Here is a 25,800-nt window from a genome sequence, read left to right on the forward strand (position 1 = left end):
GTAAACTTCTGGTTTCAACTGTGTATAAGCACTGCTCAAAAAAATAAAGGGACCACTCTAATAACACATCCTAGATCTGAATGAATGAAATATTCTCATTGATTACTTTGTTCTGTACAAAGTTGAATGTGCTGACAACAAAATCGCACAAAAATCATCAATGGAAATCAAATTTATTAACCAATGGATGCCTGGATTTGGAGTCACCCCCAAAATTAAAGTGGAAAAACACACTACAGGCTGATCCAACCATGATGTAATGTACTTAAAACAAGTCAAAATGAGGCTCAGTATTGTGTATGGCCTCCACGTGCCTGTATGACCTCCCTACAACCCCTGGGCATGCTCCTGATGAGGTTGCGGATGGTCTCCTGTGGGATCTCCTCCCAGACCTGGACAAAAGCATCCGCCAACTCCTGGACAGTCTGTGGTGCAACGTGACGTTGGTGGACGGAGCGAGACATGATGTCCCAGATGTGCTCGATCGGATTCAGGTCTGGGGGACGGGCGGGCCAGTCAATAGCTTAAATGTCTTCATCTTGCAGGAACTGCTGACACACTCCAGCCACATGAGGTCTGGCATTGTCCTGCATTAGGAGGAACCCAGGGCCAACCGCACCAGCATATGGTCTCACAAGGGGTCTGAGGATCTCATCTCGGTACCTAATGGCAGTCAGGCTACCTCTGGCGAGCATATGGAGGGCTGTGCGGCTCTCCAAAGAAATGCCACCCCACACCATTACTGACTCACTGCCAAACCAGTCAAGCTGTAGGATGTTGCATTCAGCAGATCTCTCTCCACGGCATCTCCAGACTCTGTCACGTCTGTCACATGTGCTCAGTGTGAACCTGCTTTCATCTGTGAGGAGCACAGGGTGCAAGTGGAGACTTTGCCAATCCTGGTGTTCTGTGGCAAATGCCAAGCGTCCTGCACTGTGTTGGGCTGTGAGCACAACCCCCATCTGTGGACGTCGGACCCTCATACCACCCTCATGGAGTCGGTTTCTAACCATTTGTGCAGACACATGCATAGTTGTGGCCTGCTGGAGGTCATTTTGCAGGGCTCTGGTAGTGCTCCTTCTGTTCCTCCTTGGACAAAGGCGGAGGTAGCGGTCCTGCTGCTGGGTTGTTGCCCTCCTACAGCCCCATCCCCGTCTCCTGGTGTACTGGTCTGTCTCCTGGTAGCGCTTCCAGCCTCTGGACACTACGCTGACAGACACAGCAAGCCTACTTGCCACAGCTCGCATTGATGTGCCATCCTGGATGAGCTGCACTACCTGAGCAAATTCTCTGGGTTGTAGAGTCGGTCTCATGCTACCACGAGTGTGAAAGCACAACCAACAATCAAAAGTGACCAAAACATCAGCCAGAAAGCATTGGTACTGAGATGTAGTCTGTGTTCCCCACCTGCAGAACCACTCCTTTATTGAGTGTGTCTTGATAATTGCCAATAATTTCCATCTATTGTCTATTCCATTTGCAGAATGTGAAATTGATTGTCAATCAGTGTTGCTTCCTAAGTGGACAGTTTGATTTCACAGAAGTTTGATTTACTTGGAGTTATATTCTGTTGTTTAAGTTTTCCCTTTATTTTTTGAGCAGTGTATATGTATATATATATATATATATATATATATATATATATATATATATATATATATATATATATATAGTACAGACCAAAAGTTTGGACACACCTTCTCATTTAAAGATTTTTCTGTGTTTTCATGACTATGAAAATTGTACATTCACACTGAAGGCATCAAAACTATGAATTAACACATGTAGAATTATATACTTAACAAAAAAGTGTGAAATAACTGAAAATATGTCTTATATTCTAGGTTCTTCAAAGTAGCCACCTTTTGCTTTGATGACTGCTTTGCACACTCTTGGCATTCTCTTGATGAGCTTCAAGAGGTAGTCACCGAAAATGGTCTTCCAACAATCTTGAAGGAGTTCCCAGAGATGCGTAGCACTAGTTGGCCCTTTTGCCTTCACTCTGCGGTCCAGCTCACCCCAAACCATCTCGATTGGGTTCAGGTCTGGTGACTGTGGAGGCCAGGTCATCTGGCGTAGCACCCCATCACTCTCCTTCTTGGTCAAATAGCCCTTACACAGCCTGGAGGTGTGTTGTGTTAGGGGGACGGTTGCAAACACTTTATTAAATAGGCACGCAACCGACCCCGGGGTCCGCGATGCAGCCTGGTGGACTGCTGCCGAACTCCTCCCGGGTGAGAAGGGAAGACAACCAACTAAAGATAACCCTTCCGTGTTAACTTCACAATGGACAGGGAATAGCGGTACGCTCTATCTCCGTTAACTGCACGGAGGGAGAGCGACCGGCGACGCACCTAACAACAATCTTAGCCCTTCGTGTTAAAGCACACGGAAGGGTAAGACGGTTCACACAATCTCCAAGAACTGCAGGGAGACGTGCAACCGTGGGAACAGCAGTAGCCCTGTCTTTGATACAGGCGCTATGCTATGGGGATTGGCGCTAAAGCGGTTCACACTATCTCCAAGAACCGCAGGGAGACGTGTGACCGGACTAGGAGCAGTAGCCCTGTCTACGGTACAGGCGCTACGCTATAGGAGACGACGCTAGTGTGCGTGAGTGATTTCCACCAGGTACTTGTGCACTCTGCCGGCGTGCTACCGGACTGAGCCGACCCGCTCAATATGGCTCTTAGAGGAGCTCTGGAGAGATGCGTGCACAACCAAACAACTAGCTCAAATGATCTGAGCGCTCCACCATGTTTGTGGGAGGACCTTTTAAAAACTAAGCCCTGCCCCACTGTCGCACCATTGGTGACGTCGCCTGTGACCAATCAGGCGGTGCCAGGTCACCGGGTCAGCTGGTTCCTGAACCACCAATCACGGTGCGCCATGTCACGGGCATGCTCAGTGCAATGCATTTTAGACTTAGGCTGCGGTGGCCTAGTCTCTCTCCGCAACCTGTGCTTCATGTTGCTAGGCACAAATACACAAGATACCACTTGTACCTCTCGTGCATTGGCTAGGCGTTGGGACCAACGGCAATGCTGAGCAGCATCAGCCCTGGCTGAACCAGAATGGGAGACCACAGAATCCACTGATGATTCAGAACCCATTTCTGATCCAGCAAGTGCCCAGCACCTAATATTATCCCCCCTTCTAACCTCCCCCTCCACTTGACGCTCACATTACTCAATGAGCAGGGGAGCAAGAATGTGGTCCACAGGCTCCCAGGAGCGATCTTCAGATCCATGACCTCTCCAGTGTACGAGGTAAAATTTTTTCCCCCGAACTATCGTAGACCCCACAATCGCCTGTACCTCAAAATCATCACCCCTTGTGTCTGGAGCAGATTGGGGTTCCGAAAATTTGGTCAGACGAACCGACTTGAGAAGCGACACATGAAAGGTGTCGTGAATCCTCATGTGTCGAGGTAATTGTAACCGGTACACTACGGGGTTTATTTGGGCCAAGATTCTGAAAGGACCAATAAAACGGGGAGCAAACTTAGCGGATTCCCCGCGTACCCTAATGTTGCGAGCCGCGAGCCACACTCTGTCGCCCGGGGAGAATACGGGGGCTGGACGACGATGAGCGTCGGCCGCCTCTCTCATCCGATTCTTGGAAGCCAAAATAGCCTCCTGGGTATGATCCCAAACCTCCCGCGCCTCCTGAGCCCAATCTCTGACCCCAGGTTCCACAGAGGAAGCCGGTACAGGAACCGGGACTCGCGGATGTTGGCCATTATTTAGGAGAAACGGAGTCTGACCCGTGGAATCCACCACTGCGTTGTTTAAGGCAAACTCTGCCCAGGGAAGCAATATCGACCAGTCATTCTGGTTGGCCAAAACGAAATGGCGCAAGTATGCCACCAGCGTCTGGTTAGTGCGTTCCACCAGACCATTGGTCTCTGGGTGATAAGCAGTGGAAAGATTTAGTTCAATGTCGAGCAAATTACACAATTCTCTCCAAAACCGGGAGGAAAACTGTGGTCCCCGATCACAGACAATCCTATCAGGCATCCCGTGGAGACGGAAAACGTGACGAATGAACAATGATGCCGGAACCCGGGAGGAACCCTAGGCAGAGGGACCAGGTGAACCATCTTAGAGAAATGGTCAGACACCACCCATATAGTCGTGTTTCCCCGAGACTTAGGCAACTCCACAATAAAATCCATCCCAACCAGCTCCCAAGGTCTATCCGCCATGGGTAACGATGAAGAAGACCAGCCGGCTTCTGACGGGATGGTTTATTTCTCGCACAGGAGACACATGCTTGGACATACTCCTTAACGTCCTGGGATAACCGAGGCCACCAATATGAGTGTTGGAGAAGCTCTGTGGTACGCTTGACCCCAAAATGACTTCCGATCTTAGAGGCATGTGCCCAGGACAGTACCTCATTCTGTAAATTTGGTGGAACAAACGTCCTCCCGGGAGGAACCTGGTTCAGGGACACTGGAGCCAGCATCCGCATACACTCTGGCGGAACAATGAGCCTTGGCTCGTCCTCATCCTCAGCCATATCCATGGACCGGGACAAAGCGTCCGCCCGAGGGTTCTTCTCTCCTTTTAAGAAATGAATGGAGAAATTGAACCGAGAAAAGAAAAGAGACCACCTGGCCTGCCTCGGGTTAAGACGCTGCACCGTCTGTAGGTATAACAGATTTTTGTGATCAGAATATACCACAAATGGATGCTTAGCTCCCTCCAAGAGGTACCTCCATTCTGAAAAAGCCATTTTAATGGCCAGCAATTCTTTGTCACCAATAGTATAATTCCTCTCTGCTAGAGAGAAGGTCTTGGAGAAGAAAAAACATGGTCCGACCCTGTTCATTCTTTTGGGAGAGAACCGCTCCTGCTCCGACAGAAGAGGCATCAACCTCCAGTAAGAATGGCTTGTCCACATCCAGGCGATGGAGAATGGGAGCTCTAGCAAAGTAGGATTTAATCTCCCGGAACGCCTCGGATGTCTCCAGAGACCAGTCCTTGGGATTGGCACCCTTTCGGGTTAAAGCGGCTAAGAGAGCCACTAGGGTGGAAAAATGTGGTATGAACAGCCGGTAGTAGTTAATAAAGCCCATGAAGTGTTGTACCGCTTTAAGAGAATGGGGCTCCTGTCAGTTCTGTACCGCCACCAACTTTTGTGGATCCATAGCCAATCCCTTACTGGAAATGATGTAGCCCAGGAACGGTAACGACTCTCGTTCAAATTGACACTTCTCCCAGCTTACAGTACAAGGAATTTGCTCGCAATCACTCGAAAATCGTGCAAACATCCTCTCGGTGTGTGGAGAGGTTCGGGGAAAAAATAAGAATATCATCAAGATAGACTACCACGGAAGATAGCAGCAAATCCCGAAAAATATCGTTGACAAAATCTTGAAAAACCACGGGGGTATTACATAATCCGAAAAGCATGACGAGATACTCGTAATGGCCATCACGAGTGTTAAAGGCTGTTTTCCACTCGTCGCCCTCACGGATTCGCACCAGATTATATGCCCCTCGCAGGTCCAGTTTAGTGAAAATATGAGCCCCTCGCAACCTGTCAAACAGCTCAGAAGTAAGGGGCAGAGGATATTTATTCTTGATGGTGATGGCATTTAATCCTCTGTAATCAATGCAGGGACGCAAATCACCCCCTTTTTTCTGAACGAAGAAAAACCCCGCTCCCGCAGGAGAGACCGATTTTCTGATAAATCCCCGATGTTAGAACTCTCCTGTTAGGTTTTTTTGAGTTTGCTGGTCACATGACCATTTTTGCCTATTTAATCCGGCTCCGCCCTCCTTGCCTTGCTGGACTTCATTGTATTTACTACTCTTGAGCTAGCTTGGTGCTCTGTTGCCGTTCTCTGTTAGTTTTGCTAGGTCTTCTGACCTCTATGCTTTTTGTTGTGTGTTTGTCTTTGACTGCTACTATTTCTGCTAGGAGGTGTCCAACTTATCCCAGTCCCTAGTTCTTGTAGGGATACCTCCCTCACATCTATAGGTCTTCGTACAGACTAGCCGAGGACTTTAGCGGGTCTGATCGCAGGATCAGGTTCCCCGTTACATCGTAGGGTTCTAGTTTAGTTCTATTGTAGGGACAGATCTCCTGTCCTTCCTTAGTCTCTGTAGCAGATCATAACACCCGAGCCAGATTCTCTTTGATATAATCAGACATAGCCTGGGTCTCGGGTACAGACAGAGGGTAGACCCTACCGCGAGGAGGCTCAGTACCGGGGACCAGGGCTATAGGGCAGTCATATGGTCGGTGGGGAGGTAAAGTCTCAGCAGCCTTTTTAGAAAAGACATCCGCAAAGCTCCGGTATTGCACAGGCAGAGCGGACAAGTCGGAAGGAGGCTCAGAGACTGCTCCTCGGGCAGCTGTAACCATACACTGGGGCACACAGTCTTTACCCTAGGACGAAATTCTCCCTGTACACCAGTCAATGTGTTGAGAGTAATGGCGTAGCCAAGGAAGGCCCAATAACACCTCATCTAATCCCCCGGGGATAATAGGGAAGGAGATAACCTCCTGGTGACCCTGAGGAAATGACATGGTGAGAGGAACAGACTGGTGGGTAATTTGTGCATCCAGCAGGGACCCATTGACCACCCTGATGTTCATTGGCCTAGGCAGTAAGTCCATAGGAATGGCATGTCTCTGGGAAAATGCTGCAGACAAAAAGTTGCCATCAGCTCCAGAATCCACCCATACCTTGGCTGTGACCACGGTTGTTCAGAAGGACAACGTCACCTCATAAAGTAATTTGGAGGACGAGACCCCTGAATCTAACACACCCCCTCCAACGGCGGTTAGACACTCTCGTTTCCCGACTGCTTGGAGACCTTATTAACGGGGTACTCCAGGGGATGTGTGAGTCGGGAACGAGGAGACTTAGACTTAGTCCGGGATATGTCCATAGCCTCAGGCACCGGATTGGAAACCACGGGTTTGGAGATACGCCTAGAGAAAGTGGGTGCCAACTGAAACAGAGGTCTGGAAAGCTCCAGCTCTAACTTGTGTTCTGCATGATGCAGATCAATTCGGTTAGCAAGTGTAATTAACTCTTCCAGAGAGGTTGGAATCTCTCTGGTAGCTAGAGCACCTTTAATGTGCCCAGCCAGCCCCCTCCAAAACACCGGGATCAGCGACCACTCCGGCCAATCCAGTTCAGCCGCGAAGGTTCTGAACTGAATGGCATAGTGGCTGGCGGTGACTGAACCCTGGGTCAACGCAAGCAGCTTAAGAGCCGTATCATGCGTGACCTGAGGCCCCAGAAAGACGCTTTTTAAGGTCCTAAGAAAAAGACCTGCATTAGCCACAACCGGGTCATTCCGCTCCCACAGTGGAGTAGCCCACTCCAGAACCCTGTGGGAGAGCAACGAGATAACATAACCCACTTTGGCCCTCTCGGAAGGAAATCATGCCTCCATCATCTCCAAGTGAATGGAGCATAAATTTATAAAACCCCTGCAAAATTTACTGTCCCTAGAAAATTTCTCCGGGAGAGCAAAGCGGGGTAATGGAGCACTTGCAGCGGTGGCAGCCGAGTTTATCATGTTGGCTGCTAGAGAAGCCGCCTGGGTAGCTAGTGCAGTGGTATCAGCAACCGGGACGGTTTGTTCCAGAGACCTGAGTCTGGTCTCCAGTAGCTGTATATAACGCTGCATCTGCTGGTTGTTGGCCATGTTCGGCAAGACCCTGGCGCTCAGATACTGTTAGGGGGACGGTTGCAAACACTTTATTAAATAAGAACGCAACCGACCCCGGGGTCCGCGATGCAGCCTGGTGGACTGCTGCCGAACTCCTCCCGGGTGAGAAGGGAAGACAACCAACTAAAGATAACCCTTCCGTGTTAACTTCACACTGGACAGGGAAAACGGTACGCTCTATCTCCGTTAACTGCACGGAGGGAGAGCGACCGGCGACGCACCTAACAACAATCTTAGCCCTTCGTGTTAAAGCACACGGAAGGGTAAGACGGTTCGCACAATCTCCAAGAACCGCAGGGAGACGTGCGACCGTGGGAACAGCAGTAGCCCTGTCTTTGATACAGGCGCTACGCTATGGGGATTGGCACTAAAGCGGTTCACACTATCTCCAAGAACCGCAGGGAGACGTGTGACCGGACTAGGAGCAGTAGCCCTGTCTACGGTACAGGCGCTACGCTATAGGAGATGACGCTAGTGTGCGGGAGTGATTTCCGCCAGGTACTCGTGCACTCAGCCGGCGTGCTACCGGACTGACCCGACCCGCTCAATATGGCTCTTAGAGGAGCTCTGGACAGATGCGTGCACAACCAAACAACTAGCTCAAATGATCTGAGCGCGCCACCATGTTTGTGGGCGGACCTTTTAAAAACTAAGCCCTGCCCCACTGTCGCACCATTGGTGACATCGCCTGTGACCAATCAGGCGGTGCCAGGTCACCGGGTCAGCTGGTTCCTGAACCACCAATCACGGTGCGCCATGTCACGGGCATGCTCAGTGCGATGCATTTTAGACTTAGGCTGCGGTGGCCTAGTCTCTCTCCGCAACCTGTACTTCATGTTGCTAGGCACAAATACACAAGATACCACTTGTACCTCTCGTGCATTGGCTAGGCATTGGGACCGACGGCAATGCTGAGCAGCATCAGCCCTGGCTGAACCAGAATGGGAAACCACAGAATCCATTGCTGATTCAGAACCCATTTCTGATCCAGCAAGTGCCTGGCATCTAACATGTTGCCCTGTGAGGTGCCCTGTTGAAAAATAAATGATGGTCCAACTAAATGCAAACCGGATAGAATAGCATGCAGCTGCAAAATGCTGTGGTAGCCATGATGGTTCAGTATGTCTTCAATTTTTAATAAATCCCCAACAGTGTCACCAGCAAAGCACCCCCACACCATCACACCTCCTGCTCCATGCTTCCCGGTGAGAACCAGGCATGTAGAGTCCATCCGTTCATCTTTTCTGTGTCGCACAAAGACACCGTGGTTGGAACCAAAGATCTCAAATTTGGACTTATCAGACCAAAGCACAGATTTCCACTGGTCTAATGTCCATTCCTTGTGTTCTTTAGCCCAAACAAGTCTCTTCTGCTTGTTGCCTGTCCTTAGCAGTGGTTTCCTAGCAGTTATTTTAACATGAAGGCCTGCTGCACAAAGTCTCCTCTTAACAGTTGTTGAAGAGATGTGTCTGCTGCTAGAACTCCGTGTGGCACTGACCTGGTCTCTAATCTGAGCTGCTGTTAACCTGCGATTTCTGAGGCTGGTGACTCGGATAAACTTATCCTCAGAAGCAGAGGTGACTCTTGGTCTTCTTTCCTGGGGCGGTCCTGGTGTGAGCCAGTTTCTTTGTAGCGCTTGATGGTTTTAGCAACTGCACTTGGGGACACTTTCAAAGTTTTCCCAATTTTTCGGACTGACTGACCTTCATTTCTTAAAGTAATGATGGCCACTCGTTTTTCTTTACATAGCTGCTTTTTTCTTGCCATAATACAAATTCTAACAGTCTATTCAGTAGGACTATCAGCTGTGTATCCACCAGACTGCTGCACAACACAACTGATGGTCCCAACCTCATATATAAGGCAAGAAATCCCACTTATTGAACCTGACAGGGCACACCTGTGAAGTGAAAACCATTTCCAGTGACTATCTCTTGAAGCTCATCAAGAGAATGCCAAGAGTGTGCAAAGCAGTCATCAAAACAAAAGGTGGCTACTTTGAAGAACCTAGAATATAAGACATATTTTCAGTTATTTCACACTTTTTTGTTAAGTATATAATTCCACATGTGTCAATTCATAGTTTTGATGCCTTCAGTGTGAATGTACAATTTTCATAGTAATGAAAATACAGAAAAATCTTTAAATGAGAAGGTGTGTCCAAACTTTTGGTCTGTACTGTATACATATACTGTATATATATCCATCTGAACTAACAGTCCTTCTGAGGACTAATCCAGCTGCATATAATCAGTGCTAGGCAGGCAGGCAGTGTATGTGGCAGACTGCAGTGTATGATACAGCACAAGAGAGTCCATTGAAACATGTCTGTTGCTGCTGTAATAATTACAGATATTTGTAGACATAGCCCCAGATATCTGGGGCCAGGGAAATTTTTTTTCTTAATCCTGGTTATTTGCTTAAAAAGCAATCCAGAGTACACCATTTTTCTGCTCCATTTGCTTGTTCTCACTGCAGAATAAAGCCAGATCTGTTCCATATTTCAGTGATAAAAATCCAGAAATTTAAACTGAACGTGGAAAATATTGGCCTCCTTTTCCATTCTGTTGCAGAGTGTCAGTCAAGCTATTCACACTAAGTGTCTGTGAAGGATAGTATTAGCAAATTACAGGCCTGCTATTTAAAACCGTGGTTCTCTGTCAGACATAACACCTATAAGAGTGTTCCAAAATCAGCCATTTCTTCCATTTTCATTCCGTTTTGCAGTGTGTCGGTCAAGCTATTCACACTAGGTGTATGTGAAGGATAGTATTAGCAAATTACAGGTCTGCTATTTAAAACCGTGGTTCTCTGTCAGACATTACACTTATAAGAGTGTTCCAAAATCAGACATTTCTTCTATTTTCATTCCGTTGCAATGTGTCAGTCAAGCTATTGACACTAGGTGTCTGTGAAGAATAGTATTAGCAAATTACAGGCCTGCTATTTAAAATTGTGGTTCTCTGTCAGACATATCACATATAACTGCGTTCTAAAATCAGCCATTTCTCGTGAACGTGGAAAATATTGTCTTCAATTAAAAATGGGCAAGGTGTGTGGCATGGGACAGGGAAGTTGATGTGATCGTGATGGTCCATGCAGAGGCTGAGGCCGAGAACGTGGCCGTGGGCAAGCTGAGTGTTGCCACAACAAACACCCACATCTTGTCGCTTGACCTTCCTGTCCCAATTACTTGGGGACCGCAGAACACCACTATTGAACACAGAGCAGTGTCAAAAGGTTGTTGGCTGGATAGCAGATAATGCTTCCAGTCACTTAGCCACCACCATTACCACCCTGTCTTCTACATGGTCAAGTCACCCTGATCCTCCTTCCTTCCACCATGCCGAGTGCCCAGAGACAACTGATCCCACACTTGGACACTCAGAAGAGCAATTCACTTTTCCATTTGTAGATTCGGGCCTCTCGCCCAGCCAGCTTCAAGCGAGTCAAGAGGAGAACACGTGTAGCGATGCCCAAATACAAATATTTGAGCAGCCACGGTCACACGAAGGCGACGGTGGGAAAGTGCAATTACTGTCGCAAGAGGTGGATGATGATGATGAGACACAATTGCCAGAAAGTCAGGAGGAGGACCAGGGTGCGGAAGTGGAAGACGAGGTGGTGGATGATATAGTAACTGACCCAACCTGACAGGGGGACATACAGAGCGAGGACAGCAGCACACAGTGGGAGGGAAGCGTAGGACTACAACAGGTAGGAAGAAGCAGTGTGGGGGCCGCAGACACAAGGCGGGAAAGCATTCCTCGTAACACCAACATGAGAGAAATTGCCAGTACAACTGTTAGGTCTTCCCGAGTCTGGTTATTTTTTAAAGACTCTGCAGATAACCCCAAAAAGGGCATTTGCACCACCTGCCAGGCCAGCAGCAGAAGGATAGCAAAACTAGCATCCTGACCACCACCAGCATGATCAGGCACATGGCACCAAAGCACCCGACTAAGTGGGCCGAATCTCAGGGTCCAGCAACAATGTCTGCGGGTGACACCACTGCTTGTTCCGCTGTTGTGCGTGCATGCCAATTCCCTGTCCACAGCGCATGCCAAGATGCCTCCTGCCCTGCACCTGTCTTTGAACACTCTCAACTAGCATGCACGTCCACATCCTTGTCCCAGCGCAGCGTTTAGCTGTGCCTACCACAGTCCTTGGAATGCAAGGGCAAATACGCAGCCAACGCCCCACAGGCCACACTACTAAATTCACACATTTCGCGAATGCTTGGGCTTGAAATGTTGCCTTTTCGGCTCGTGGAGATGGAAGCTTTCTGCATTCTGATAGCGGCGGCCATCCCTCGGTACTCGGTTCCCAGCTGCCACTATTTCTCTTGGTGTGCTGTCCCCGCATTACACGAGCACGTGTCCCACAACATTTGACGTGCCCTCAACAACACAGTTACTGGGAAAGTCCACCTAACCACCTCGCTAATGGCTCACTGGGTTAATATAGTATGCCGCCTGTGTGCCTATTTTAGAAAGTCAGCTTCAGCTTCCGCCGCCCTTGCCGTGCTTCAGCAGCGTATGCAGCTTCCAGCTCACCGACTGATCTGCAATGTTCCCACATATTGGAACTTTACACTGCAGATGTTGGGAAGGATTTGTGAGCAGAAGAGGGCAGTTGCTGACTACCATCATCAACAAGGCCGTCTGTACTCAGTTCAGACTCCACACATAAAACCTCAGGAGTGGACATGGATGTCAGACATTTGTACCATCCTCCAAAACTTTTAGGACTGCATAATTAGTGTCACCATCCCGCTTCTCTGTCTTCTTAAACGCTCTCTGCTCACAATTAAAGAGGATGCATTGCAGGCGGAGCGCGATGAGATCGAGCAAGGAGCCATACAGGGTTATTACAGACAGCCCAGCCTCATCTCATCCCAACGTGGATTGTTTGACATTGAGGAAGAGGAGGAGGAGGAGGAAGAATAAGAGCTAGTTTCCTGCACTATAGACGGTATTACCTGCACAACTGTCATACCGTCTGTTCAGCGTGGATGGCATGAGGAAGGAGGAGGAGGAAGAGGAGGAGGATGAGGAGGAGAGCATGGTCAGTCGTCCTCTTGGTGAGGACATGGAAGTATTGCCTCTTTGCAGTCTGGCACATATGGCTGAGTTTATGTTATGCTACCTTTCCCGTGACCGCCACGTTGTCCAAATTTTGGGTGACAGTCATTATTGGTTGGTGACACTTCTAGACCAAGGAGAACTTTCTGTCTCTTATTCCCTTACAGGACAAGCCTAACAAAATGGGGCAGTACGAGAAGGCCCTTGTTGTGGAATTATTTAAAAAATTCTCATCTGAAAACGCTGGCGGCGGAGGTCACAGTTCATTGGACAACCAAGGAGTACAGGCAAGAGAGACAAAAATGCAATCCAGCAGAGGCAGGGGAGCACTGTCAAAGTTCTGGGACAGTTTTCTCAGACCCTCCCATCGCACAGGCCCTGAGGCGCGGGTATTCTCCCAAGGAAGGAAAAGTTTTGGAAGATGGTGAGGGAGTACCTTGCCGACTGTACCATCGTCCTCCGTGATTCCTCTGTGCCTTATAATTATTGGGTATCCAAGCTGGAGATGTGGCATGAACTGGCTCTCTACGCCTTGGAGATCCTGGCCTGCCCTGCCGCTAGTGTTTTGTCAGAGCGGGTTTTTAGTGCCGCTGGTGGAATTATAACCGATAGGCGCATCCGCCTGTCAACTTAAAATGCTGACAGGCTGACTCTTATAAAAATGAACTAGGCCTGGATTGGGCCAGACTTCTCAAAACCACCGAATGATAGCAGCATAACATAAACTTAAATAGTGTCTTTTTTTTTGGGAGGTCTAACTATATTCCCATGCACCTCTGTCTTCACACCCAGACATGGGTATACCATTCCTGATTTTGTCTGTTTGGTCTTGTTCTTCTCCTTTTCCGCATCCTCCACCTCCATATCACCACCATATGTACCATATCAACATATCTACGTCTCTTGCAAGGGGCACATGGCGTTCCTCCAAATTTTTGGCAGCCGTTGCTTCATTGCATAGGCAAACAGTATGGGAGACACACTTCCTAATAATGAGAACATTGTTTTCAGGAGGCCCTACGACATCTACATCTCTTGGAAGGGGCATTGGAGTGCCTCCAAATTTTTGACAGGCATTGCAGTCACTGCATAGGTAAACAGTATGGGAGTCCCTCTCCTTTCCAATGAGAACAGGTCGTTACTGAGGCCCACCTCTATACGTTTTTAAATTGTTAGTGGGGTTTTTCCCAAATTTTGGCAGCCCTTGCAGTCACAGCATGGGCATTACCACTATTGGAGACCCGCTCCTTTATAATGGGAACATTTTTTTATTGAGAGCCTCCTCTATGTCTCTTCAAAGGGGTATTGGGTTGCGTCCAAATTTTTGGCAGCCCTTACAGTCATTGCATCCGCAATAACAGTATAGGAGACCCACTCGTTAATAATGAGAACAACAAAGCATAGCCAACTGCTGGCGCTTTAAGAATAGTAAGAGCTGCCTGATGGCCCTATAAAATAGTCTTTGTGACTTTCAGAGTCCCTCCATCATAAATGAAACAGGATGTGTCAGATTATATGTTACACACCAAAAGGCCAGATAAAGTTGTAAAATGTTAAAATGACATTTCCCGGTGAATGCATTTGTCTTGGTTGAAAGCAATGCAAAAGTGCAAAAATGCATCAAAAACACTATGTGTGAACATAGTCCAAGGTGTGGAGGAGCATTTTTGTTTTTGTTTATTTATTTTGCCTTATATACAAGTCATTACCCTGGAAAGGATGTTCCTTAATATATGTCCCAGGAAAATCCATTTTGGCTTCGTTTTTGTATGTTTTATTATGAGTCCATAAAAGTGGCGTAATACCTCTGACAACGTTGTTGACTGCAGTGACCTGGGAGTAAGAAATGCTTCCAGGGGTCTTCTGCATTCTGTTCCATGTCATTTGAGCACTGATCCTATCGATTTGGGCAATTTTTAGGCCCTCTGCAGACCATAGACTTACCTTGAACTCATTACTTGGTCCGAGCATTTGAGCATTCCAATTTGCTCGACTCGAACAACGAGTACCCGAGCATTTTAGTGCTCGCTCATCACTACTCGGTACATTTGTCCATTCATCCTTCCTTCAATGATATGAAGTTTGCCAGTGCCACATGGTGAAAAACAGCCCCACATCATGATGTTACCACCTCAAAATTTCACTGTTGGTATCGTGTTTTTGGGGTGATATGCAGTGCCTTTTGTCCTCCAAACATGGTGTTTATTATGTCATCCAATTCAATTTTGGTCTCATGTGACCAGACTATATTCTCCCAGCATGTTGTTGAGCAAACTTTAAATGTGCTTGAACATGCTTTTTGTTCAGCAATGAAGCCTTGTGTGGTGAGTGTGCACACAGGCCATGGAAGTAGATATTACTACTGGTTGTTTTCTTTAAAACAATTGTACCTGCTGACTCACAGGCCCTATAGGGGCCACGTGGCCTGCCGCCATTGACGGTACACCACTGACAGTGGTAACCGTTAATCACTTGGTGGAGGGCAAATTTAGCAATGGCATAAGAAGTCAGTGCAGTGGAAGTGGTCTCTTCCGTCCAGAGCACTTCCAGCCTCATTTGCATTTGACTTCTAAAGTGGATTTTTCTGCAACAGAGCAACATTTTTGTTTAATAAAGGTATGAAGTCACTTGTGCTTATATAAACTACACATACATGTAATTGGTTTGAAAAGGATAGGGTTAGACTGAGAAGATATGTGGTTAATCTGCAGGTTAACAGCATTATTATGCTGCCCGGTGCCTCCACATAGCCGAATGCAGCGAGTAAAAATCTAACTTTATTCTCCCCGCCAGCTTTCGGTTTCAGTCATGGGGGCGGGTGTGCCACGGGTTCAGTCATCGTTCTGAGAATACAGAGCTGTTTCTGTTTCCGTAGCCCCGGCCCTGACTGACACTAGCTCTGCATTGTGGCCGACTGTCAGACAGGGTCGGGCATGATTACAGCAGGGAGAATAAAGTTCATTTTCTCCCCTCTGCCTTCGACTACGCGTAGGCGCCGGGCAGCATAATAACGCTGTTAATCTGCAGATTAACTGCATATCTGAAGGTTAATAGTGTTATTTCAGGTTCCCTTTAAAGAAGCACAATGTAGTAGGTATACTGAATAACTTGCAGTTGTACTGAATTTAAAATAGAGCAAATCAGTTCATTCCCAACTAGTTTTATCTTACACCCGACATCATATGATTGTAAAATCCTGTATTGTGCATAAATGAATAATGTAAATAGAGTCTACCCTTATCTTCATAAGAAGCTGTTGTATGTTATATGATATATTACATCCTTGAGAAAGGCGGCATTCTCTACCTCTGAACGTCAAAGAAAATTGTCACTGTGATACTCGAAGGGAAGCAAAGAGTGATTCTTATTTTTTTTTTTTAGTTTAGTTTTTATCAAAATCTAGAATAGCTTTTCCATTTTAAACATATTGTTTTTGTGATGAAATGATGAAACATGATGAATAGGGCCATCTGTCTGTCTATCTATCTATCTAGTGGCTGACACAGACAGAAGAGGGCCCCTGTGCAAGAACAATATGTGGGCCCTGTGCAGTCCAATAGCTCATCACAATGCGCAATTCCAATTGCTTTGGAGGTGGAAATGGGCCCCCTTACCTCTTGGGCTCCTGTGCGGCTGCACAGGTTGCACCAATGATATTTCCGCCTCTCTATCCATATCTATCTATCTATCTATCTATCTATCTATCTATCTATCTATCTATCTATCTACCTATATATTTCTAATCTGTCTTATCCACAAGTTCACTATATCAACCTGCCTAGTGAGAAAATGCTAGTACTGTCAGCATAGTAGGCATCACAGTTCCAATTTTAACCCTTAAAGGACCAGGACTAGGGATTTTTTTCCTTTTTGAATCTGTGCATATTTTTAGTGAATTTTAAATATTTTGTGTAATGTTATGTCATGATTTACATCTAGATGATAGAACATTAGCTACTAGGTGTTTTTAATTCAAAGACATTTATTATGGTATACATGATGTACTGGCTATACAGCCCGGGGAGCCTTTATTACTCTGATGGCTGTCACAGCATCCCAAGGACAGGAAAAAGGAAGTTCAACTTTAGTTTCATATCTACATAAAACATTTTTTTCCAGCAGCATTGTGGGATTTCCAGGTGTTTTCAAATAAACCCAAGATGGTCAATGTTATTTTGTTTTGGGCATCATTGCATTGGTTCCTTCATAGTATCTTTCTGTGAGCAGCATTCTTGTTCAGATTTTTCCTAATCGTGAACACAGGAATAAAGGTTATCGCAGTTTGTTGAGTCTTCGGGAAGTCTTTTACTGTTACCATTGTTACCTCTTTCAGAATTACTTGTTGTGCTCTTGGGGATTTTGATTACTATAGACAGTAGCAATAGTCCTAAATGTTAACCATGTTGTTGAATAGATTATCGTGGACTAATGTACACCCATGTCTTTAAAAATGCTATTGTAGACTTTTCTAGCTTCAGTTTCTATGTAGCACTTCTTCTGAGGTCTTCTGGAAGTTTTTTGCCTCCAGACATGGTTCACATTAACCAATCTTTCTTTAGAAGAAGAGATTCATCAGTAACCAGACTTTGTGTCATTAGTTATAGGGCAAAGCATCTGTGAAAGTCACTTTTCCAATCTGAACTCCATAATTAAAACACCTTTTGCAATGAGCTGTTGGAGCGGTCATTAAGGATGACCAAATTGTTTCTAAACAAAATCAAATTAATTTCACATTTAGCAAAACTCACACATTCTAGCAAAGTCAAATTTTTGTGAATACATTTTTTTGCAAATCCAGCAATATGATAGTCAGGTAGAAGTTAAAAAACAATAAAATATCATACAGTTCTAGTCCATCCGCTTACTATGACACCCATTCCAGTTCAGTCTCCTCTTCCCTCACCACTGGAGCTCCAGCATCGGCTATGCCTCAATGTATGTTCAGACATACAGTACATCCATTGTCTAATCAGCTTGAGGTTATCTACTGCTGCCATTTCATTCTCCTGTAAAATGTTTTTTTAATACAGCTTTGAAATAATTGTTCCCTTAATGATTGCAAGGTGTCCAAACCCTGAAACAGCAAATGTTCCTTAAATATGATGTTCCCTCCACCAAGCTTTAAAGTTGGGATAACATTTTGGTGTGCAGTGTTCTTTTTTCTCCAAACATAGTGTTGCCCATTTGGGCTAAAAATTTCAACTTTATTCTCATATGTGCATAAAACAATTTCCCAGAAGCATTGTGGGACCTCCAGGTGTGCCCATGCGGTCACATGCGGCAGCACATACAGTGGTGGCTAAAAGTATTGGCACCCCTGCAATTCTGTCAGATAATACTCAGTTTCTTCCTGAAAATGATTGCAATCACAAATTCTTTGGTCTTATTATCTTCATTTAATTTGCTTGCAAGGAAAAAACACAAAAGAGAATGAAGCAAAAATCAAATCATTGATCATTTCACACAAAACTCCAAAAATGGGCCAAACAAAAGTATTGGCACCCTCAGCCTAATACTTGGTTGCACAACCTTTAGCCAAAATAACTGCGAACAACCGCTTCCGGTAACCATCAATGAGTTTCTTACAATGCTCTGCTGGAATTGTTAACCATTCTTCTTTGGCACACTGCTCCAGGTCCCTGATATTTGAAGGGTGCCTTCTCCAAACTGCCATTTTGAGATCTCTCCACAGGTGTTCTATGGGATTCAGGTCTGGACTCATTGCTGGCCACCTTAGAAGTCTCCAGTGCTTTCTCTCAAACCATTTTATAGTGCTTTTGGAAGTGTGTTTTGGGTCATTGTCCTGCTGGAAGACCCATGACCTCTGAGGGAGACCCAGCTTTCTCACACTGGGCCCTACATTATGCTGCAAAATTTGTTGGTAGTCTTCAGACTTCATAATGCCATGCACATGGTCAAGCAGTCGAGTGCCAGAGGCAGCAAAGCAACCCCAAAACATCAGGAAACCTCCGCCATGTTTGACTGTAAGGACCGTGTTCTTTTCTTTGAATGCCTCTTTTTTTTTTCCTGTATACTCTATGTTGATGCTTTTTGCCAAAAAGCTCTACTTTTGTCTCATCTGACCAGAGAACATTCTTCCAAAACGTTTTAGGCTTTCTCAGATAAGTTTTGGCAAAATCCAGCCTGGCTTTTTTATGTCTCGCGGTAAGAAGTGGGGTCTTCCTGGGTATCCTACCATACAGTCCCTTTTCATTCAGACGCCGACGGATAGTACGGGCTGACACTGTTGTACCCTCGGACTGCAGGGCAGCTTGAACTTGTTTGGATGTTAGTCGAGGTTCTTTATCCACCATCCGCACAATCTTGTGTTGAAATCTCTCGGCAATTTTTCTTTTCCGTCCACATCTAGGGAGGTTAGCCACAGTGCCATGGGCTTTAAACTTCTTGATGACACTGCACACGGAAGACACAGGAACATTCAGGTCTTTGGAGATGGACTTGTAGCCTTGAGATTGCTCATGCTTCCTCACAATTTGGTTTCTCAAGTCCTCAGACAGTTCTTTGGTCTTCTTTCTTTTCTCCATGCTCAATGTGGTACACACAAGGACACAGGACAGAGGTTGAGTGAACTTTAATCCATGTTAACTGGCTGCAAGTGTGATTTAGTTATTGCCAACAACTGTTAGGTGCCACAGGTAAGTTACAGGTGCTGTTAATTACACGAATTAGAGAAGCATCACATGATTTTTCAAACAGTGCCAATACTTTTGTCCACCCCCTTTTTTAGGTTTGGTGTGGAATTGTATCCAATTTGGCTTTAGGACAATTCTTTTTGTGTTTTTTCATTGAAGACAAATTAAATGAAGATAATAATACCAAAGAATTTGTGATTGCAATCATTTTCAGGAAGAAACTGAGTATTATCTGACAGAATTGCAGGGGTGCCAATACTTTTGGCCACCACTGTATCATCACGTTAGTCGAAACCTATTCCCTGTTCAAAATACCAATGAAGAGTGTAGAGACCAAAGAGAGGGTGCCTTAGGAAGCCACTGGTGGACCGGCGTGGAGCTGCAGTGACTGGGATAGATGAGGGGCGAGTTGAGTATGATATTTTAATTTTTTACTTTTTCCTGGCCCATCCATTTATAATGCATTGGGATCAGGAGAACTTCCTTTTTGTAACAACAATCAGCTCTTTTGATACGCATGGAATAAATTAGATACAAATCGAACTTATCCAAATTTGGGTCAATTCACTTACTCAAAAAATACATAAACACTACCACTATTTGAATGATATTAGTTAAGGAAGATTCGTCTCAAATGGCCATTTTTGGTTTCATGCAGTGTAAAAGGATGAAAGGAAGGAAAAGAGAAATAGAGCAATGACCATGATAATCATGAAAAACTCTTTCATCCTTTGTACATACTTGCTACTTTTAAAAATTATTGATATCATGCAATATACCATTACTGAAAAGAGCTTTTTACACTCCCTGTGCATAAATTGTAATGTGTGCAATGATAATTATGCTGTAAGCAGATTTGTGTTTATTGGATTACACATGCTATGGGATTTAGTGTCTCAGAAAATAATAGAACACATGCTAGATAGCTTGTAGTCTTTGGATGCTGCATGTTAATAAGGGCCCAGAATGAATAACCAACCTAATTAGATATAGTAGTTCAATGAATGGGATGTCGGAAAATAATCAGTATATACATTCACTTATACACTGGGTGCACTTTATTACTAATTTTAGAGCAAATAAGCCTTGACAGCAGTGTCAATGTTTGTGGAATGGATTCAGTAAAGAACATGGGATTATATGGTACATAACAAACTTCCATTATAAATACTTATACTAAAATGTACAAACTAAACAAACATGGACACTTTTACAGCAAAGTAATTGACTTTGGCCATCTGTAGTAAAGGTCAGATTTAAATATACAACTTTAACCCCTTTTAAGATCATCTTTCACCAATTCAAGCATATTAAACTGTCCACACAATAAAATAATGGCAGCAGACTAAAACATCATTTTAATTTTTTAACTTCTCTCCATTGCGGATATGTTAGGCTGCAAAGTTTAGGTTATAACTTAAAATAAGCCCAAAGGGAAGTTAGCAGAGATTTCTCAACACTTTGTAATCAGACAGAGCTCTGCTTTGAAATCAGTGAGAGCAGACTGTCAGTCATTACATGTCTCACATGAGCCTGTTCTAATCTACGGTTGGGGGCATGTACTTCTTCCCCTGCATGATATTGACCAATCATAAGAATCAATACAGGGGGAAAAAGAACACACCCCCAACACAAGAAGACTCTCTGGTACCACCCAGTTGGACTTAAAATTATTTTTTCAGGATAATGTGTAGTTTTGATTTCCACCCTTCATTTTATCAAATAATGTAAGGAAAATTTTTGTTTTGTTTTTATGGCATTCCCTATGCAGTACAAATAACCTGACAAAATTATTCACCAGGTCAGAACAATTATGAAGAGACCAAACTTATTAATTTTTTATATTTTAGTGGTTAAAAATTTCAGAAATTTGTAAAAAAAAATTGGTTTGTGTTGCCATTTTTGGAGATTTTTCTGTCAACCTGTTTCAGAGATTGTTCACTGAGCTAATATTTCTATTGATACTACTTTGTTGTGTATACAACATTTAATCACTTTTTAATGTATTTTTTTAGAAGTAAATCAGTTGAAAAATGTCAATTCAGGCACTTTTTTTTTATTTTTCCATTTTCTAGTTCATGTACGGGACATTTTTATATTTGATTAGTTTATGCAATTTGGCATGCAGCAATTCCAAATAAGTTATTTTATTAATTTTTACATTTTGCTATTTACCCTATTTTTAAAATATTGAAAAAAATATTTGCACTTTTTATTAGTCACCTTAGGGAACCTGAACCTGTGATTGCTTAATTGCCTATACTATGCACACCATAGTATTGTAGTATATTGTAAAATTCCTGGTCTCTTATGAAACCTACTAGTCTCCTTTATGAGGATATTGCCATGGCATACACAAAGGCTATTTCTTCTACACATCATTATTGCATCTTGTTTTTTCCTTTAAATACCACGATTGTATCTTGTAATATTTTCTACACACCTCTATTTATCTTATTTCTTCTATATAACACTACTGTATCTTTTAATTTCTTCTGCACACCATAATTGTATTTTGTTATTTATTTTGTATACCATTATATTTCTTCTCCATACGACTATTTTATCTTGTCATTTTTTCTGCACATTATTATATCTTGTTATTTCTTCTACACACCACTGTTGTATCTTATTATTTCTTCTAGACACCACTATTGTATCTTGTTATTTCATCTATATTTCCCTATTTTTTCTACACACCACTATAGTATTTTTTTCTTTCTTCCACATACCACTATTTCTTCTAAAATTCGCTAATAAGCTAGCGTCCTAGAAAGTTCTATTTGTCCTTTTTTCTGCTCATTGCTATTTTAAGAAGATATAATAAAGATCTTGATTTTACCTTATTTGGGGCGTGGGCAAATTTTTCTTCTGAATTCTGGTGGTTCTGCCGCTGGCCACTTGCCCACGTACTAGCAGGGAGAGCTGACTATTTTTCTACACACCATTTTGTCTTATTTCTTCTACACACCACTATTTTATCTTGTTATTTCTTCTACACATCATTATTGCTTCTCCTTATTTCTTCTACATCCCACTATTGTATTTGTATTTTTTTCTTCTAGACACCACAATTGTATCTTGTTTGTTCTACTGTACATACCACTATTGTATCTTATTTCTTGTACATTTCACTATTGTATCTTGTTTGTTCTACATACCTCTATTGTATCTTATTTCTTCTACATACCACTATTGTATCTTATTTCTTCTATATGCTACTATTGTATCTTGTAATTTCTCCTACATACCACTATTGTATCTTGTTTGTTCTACATGCCACTATTTTATCTTATTTCTTCTACATACCACTATTGTATCTTGTTTGTTCTACATACTATTTTATTTTATTTCTTCTACATACCACTATTGTATTTTGTTATTTCTTCTACATGCCACTATTGTATCTTGCCATTTTGGTCCCCTTTGTTTCTGGTTAAAGGACTTGATCCAGGCAAGCCAATGTTCCCCTCCTCCCTTGCTAACAAGCTATTTTCCCTTATAGAGCTGACCCTCACTTTTCCTTATAAATCACATTATTGACTGAACAATAAACTATATATTTTTTTAACTAGGTCCAGCATATGACCTTACCTTCTGTGAGGTCAGGAATACATCCCTGGTGATACTCTGGAAGGAACCTATTTATTCTGGGACAAGCCCTGTTGTGGGGTATTTTGTAGAATACAAAGAAGTTGATGCAGAGGAATGGACAAGAGTGAATGAGACTGCAACAGCCAGTCGTTACCTAAAGGTACAAATTCAGATCAGTCTGTGCAATAATAGACAATGTATAAATAACTAGCCACACAATATAATATTAAAATGAACATCTATGTTGTATTCATCTAAGCATATCATAATTTATACCTGACTTTCAATAAGCATTATACCACTCACTAAGAAGGACACTTTAGCTAACAGATGAGGCCTGAATATAATTGTTAATAACATTTTGAAGTTAGTAAATCTTTTCTATCATATTGATTCAAATGTCATGTTTTTATTTTGATGTGAAGGTCAAGGAACTGGAAGAAGGCAAAACATATGTTTTCCAAATCCGTGCTGTGAATGCATCAGGCATTGGTAAAGCATCTGACATTTCAGAACCGGTACTTGTCCAGGCAAGACCAGGTAAGGATGTACTGTATACAAGTGGCAGAAAAGCAAACAAATATGAAGAACAGTTTTGCTTTCTTAAATCAGACTTATTTGTATACCATCATCTAAATTCTCATAAAGTTTCTTATTTCAAAATACTGGGAAAACCAATGCAAATATTATATATTTATATACCTCTTACGTACATTTTTGTGTACTACTTTTGTAAATGATTTGGCTAGGACTGCTGTTGTGAAGCACATATATCTCACAGCCAACACTCATTTGGATGGGCACATGTGCTATAATAATATATCCAGTGCATGGAGCTTCCCCTAGTAGAGCTGTCTGCCAAGTTTAGGAAAGCTAGACTCACTGTCATTATCTAAGTGGAAGGGCAGTTTCATTCAGGATTATACCTTTTTTCTACCTCCTTAAATTATTCTTAATTAACCCTATACATTTTAAGTTACTGAAAAGTTATTTTTGGAGCAATGTATAGGGATGCTATGTCAGGGAGCAACACAAGGTTTTGATTTTAGGTTTAACACAGCAGATGATATCATAAAATATAAAAAGATGCCCATAATAATATCAAACATAACATAGACTTAAATAAAATATGTCATTAAAATGTAATAACTACTTAATAGACAAACTTTAATTGGAATCTCAAGAAACCAGTCACCTCAAAGGTTTTGTCCCAGTTTACTACTTTATCCCCTATCCATATGACAGAGGATATTTTATTTATCACTTACAGTGCAACAACTGGGACCTCCACCAATCTGCAGAATGGGGCTTTGAAAAATCCTGTCTGAATGGAGTAAAGGTTGACCATGCTCACCTCACCCCATTCACTATCCATAGGACTACCGGCGATATCTGACTGCTGTAATTGTTGATCCCTGGGGATCCAAATTACAGATCTCCGCCAATTCAGAGAATGCGTTTCTGCAGAGCATTCTGCTATCTCTCAGGCTATGTGCCCATGATGCAGAAATGCTGCATATTTTTTCCGCTTCTCTCTGGCAGGAAAAACGCATGTGGATTTTACATGCGTTTTTCCTGCCAGGTAGAAGCGTTTGTCAAGCGTTTTTGCATGCATTTATGCATGCGGGTTATCAAGCGCTTTCCCAAGCGATTTTAGCATCACTTGGAAAAGTGCTTGATAACTTGGTCACACTATATAAATCCATGCAACCGGCATGGATTTATATAGTGTGACCAAGTAATAGTTAAAAAAAAAAAGAATAAAAATGGTAAAAAATAAAAAATAAAGATTATACTTACCTTCTGATGGCCCCCTGTGTTTTCTCCGCTGCGTCTTGTCTGTTGTATGGGTCGCAGTGGTGTGAAAGGACCTGCGATGACATCTTTGAGTCATGTGACAGGTCAATTGACCACCGACGTCAGTGGTCGCGTGACCTGTCACATGACTAAATGACGTCATGGCAGGTCCTTTCACACCACTGCGACCCATACAACAGACCAGATGTAGCAGAGAAAACATCGGGGGCCATCAGAAGGTAAGTATAATCTTTATTTTTTATTTTAAATTCTTTTCTTAACAGGTACTATGGTACCCGAGTCTGGAGGAGTGTCCTCTTCTCCAAACCCGGGTACCATCCGCACATAGAATCGCATAATATCTGTAACTGTAAATGTGCTTACATGGATAATATGCGTATCAATGCAAGTCAATGGCGGCAATTCCGCAAAATTAATGGAAATGCTGCGTATTTTTCCGCAATGATAATCCGCAGCAGAAATTTCTGTAGCATCATTGGGGAATATGGGGCACGTATTACCAAGCGTTTTTTAAGCGTTTTCGCTGCGGAAATTCCGCGGCAAAAACGCTTGAAAAACGCATAGTGGGCACTCAGCCTAATAGTCCCATAGAGAATAAATGGAGTGAGCGGCACATTCTGAAGAGCCATGCTATCGGGATTGGTTGAGGTCCTAGTTGTCAGACCTTCATTGATCAAGAAGTTATCCTCTATCCTATTGACACATGAAAAGTTAGTTATTTGGGGCAACCCCTTTAAGCATTAAGTTCTTTTTATTTAAGTTAAACTTACTAATGACAGATGTGGGTCCAACTGATGCCGTTTTTTACTTTAAATGTTTAAATTTTTTCTGTAAGTTAGAACAATTTCTTAAAGGAAATCTGTTAGCAAGTTTTTGCTATGTACTCTATGGACAGCATGAGGTAGGGTGTGATGTGTCAGTTATTAGGCTGTTTGCTGTTGTTTCAATACA

The 25,800-nt window shown here is 43.6% G+C and overlaps 1 protein-coding gene across 4 annotated transcripts in view; it reads left to right on the forward strand.

Annotated features, from left to right (window-relative positions):
* MYOM2 (myomesin 2) overlaps nt 1-25,800 on the forward strand; it is a 286,047-nt gene that overhangs the window by 189,971 nt on the left and 70,276 nt on the right. For all 4 annotated transcript variants that reach the window (XM_073675391.1, XM_073675390.1, XM_073675389.1 and 1 more), the window contains 2 exons: nt 23,013-23,191; nt 23,457-23,571. In XM_073675391.1, the coding sequence (XP_073531492.1) occupies nt 23,013-23,191; nt 23,457-23,571 (294 nt within the window). The remainder of the gene's footprint in view (nt 1-23,012; nt 23,192-23,456; nt 23,572-25,800) is intronic.

Source organism: Phyllobates terribilis, unplaced genomic scaffold (genome assembly GCF_046119375.1).
Source record: "Phyllobates terribilis strain yellow unplaced genomic scaffold, ASM4611937v1 Scaffold_3__8_contigs__length_932513732, whole genome shotgun sequence".
Taxonomy (NCBI): Eukaryota; Metazoa; Chordata; class Amphibia; order Anura; family Dendrobatidae; genus Phyllobates; species Phyllobates terribilis.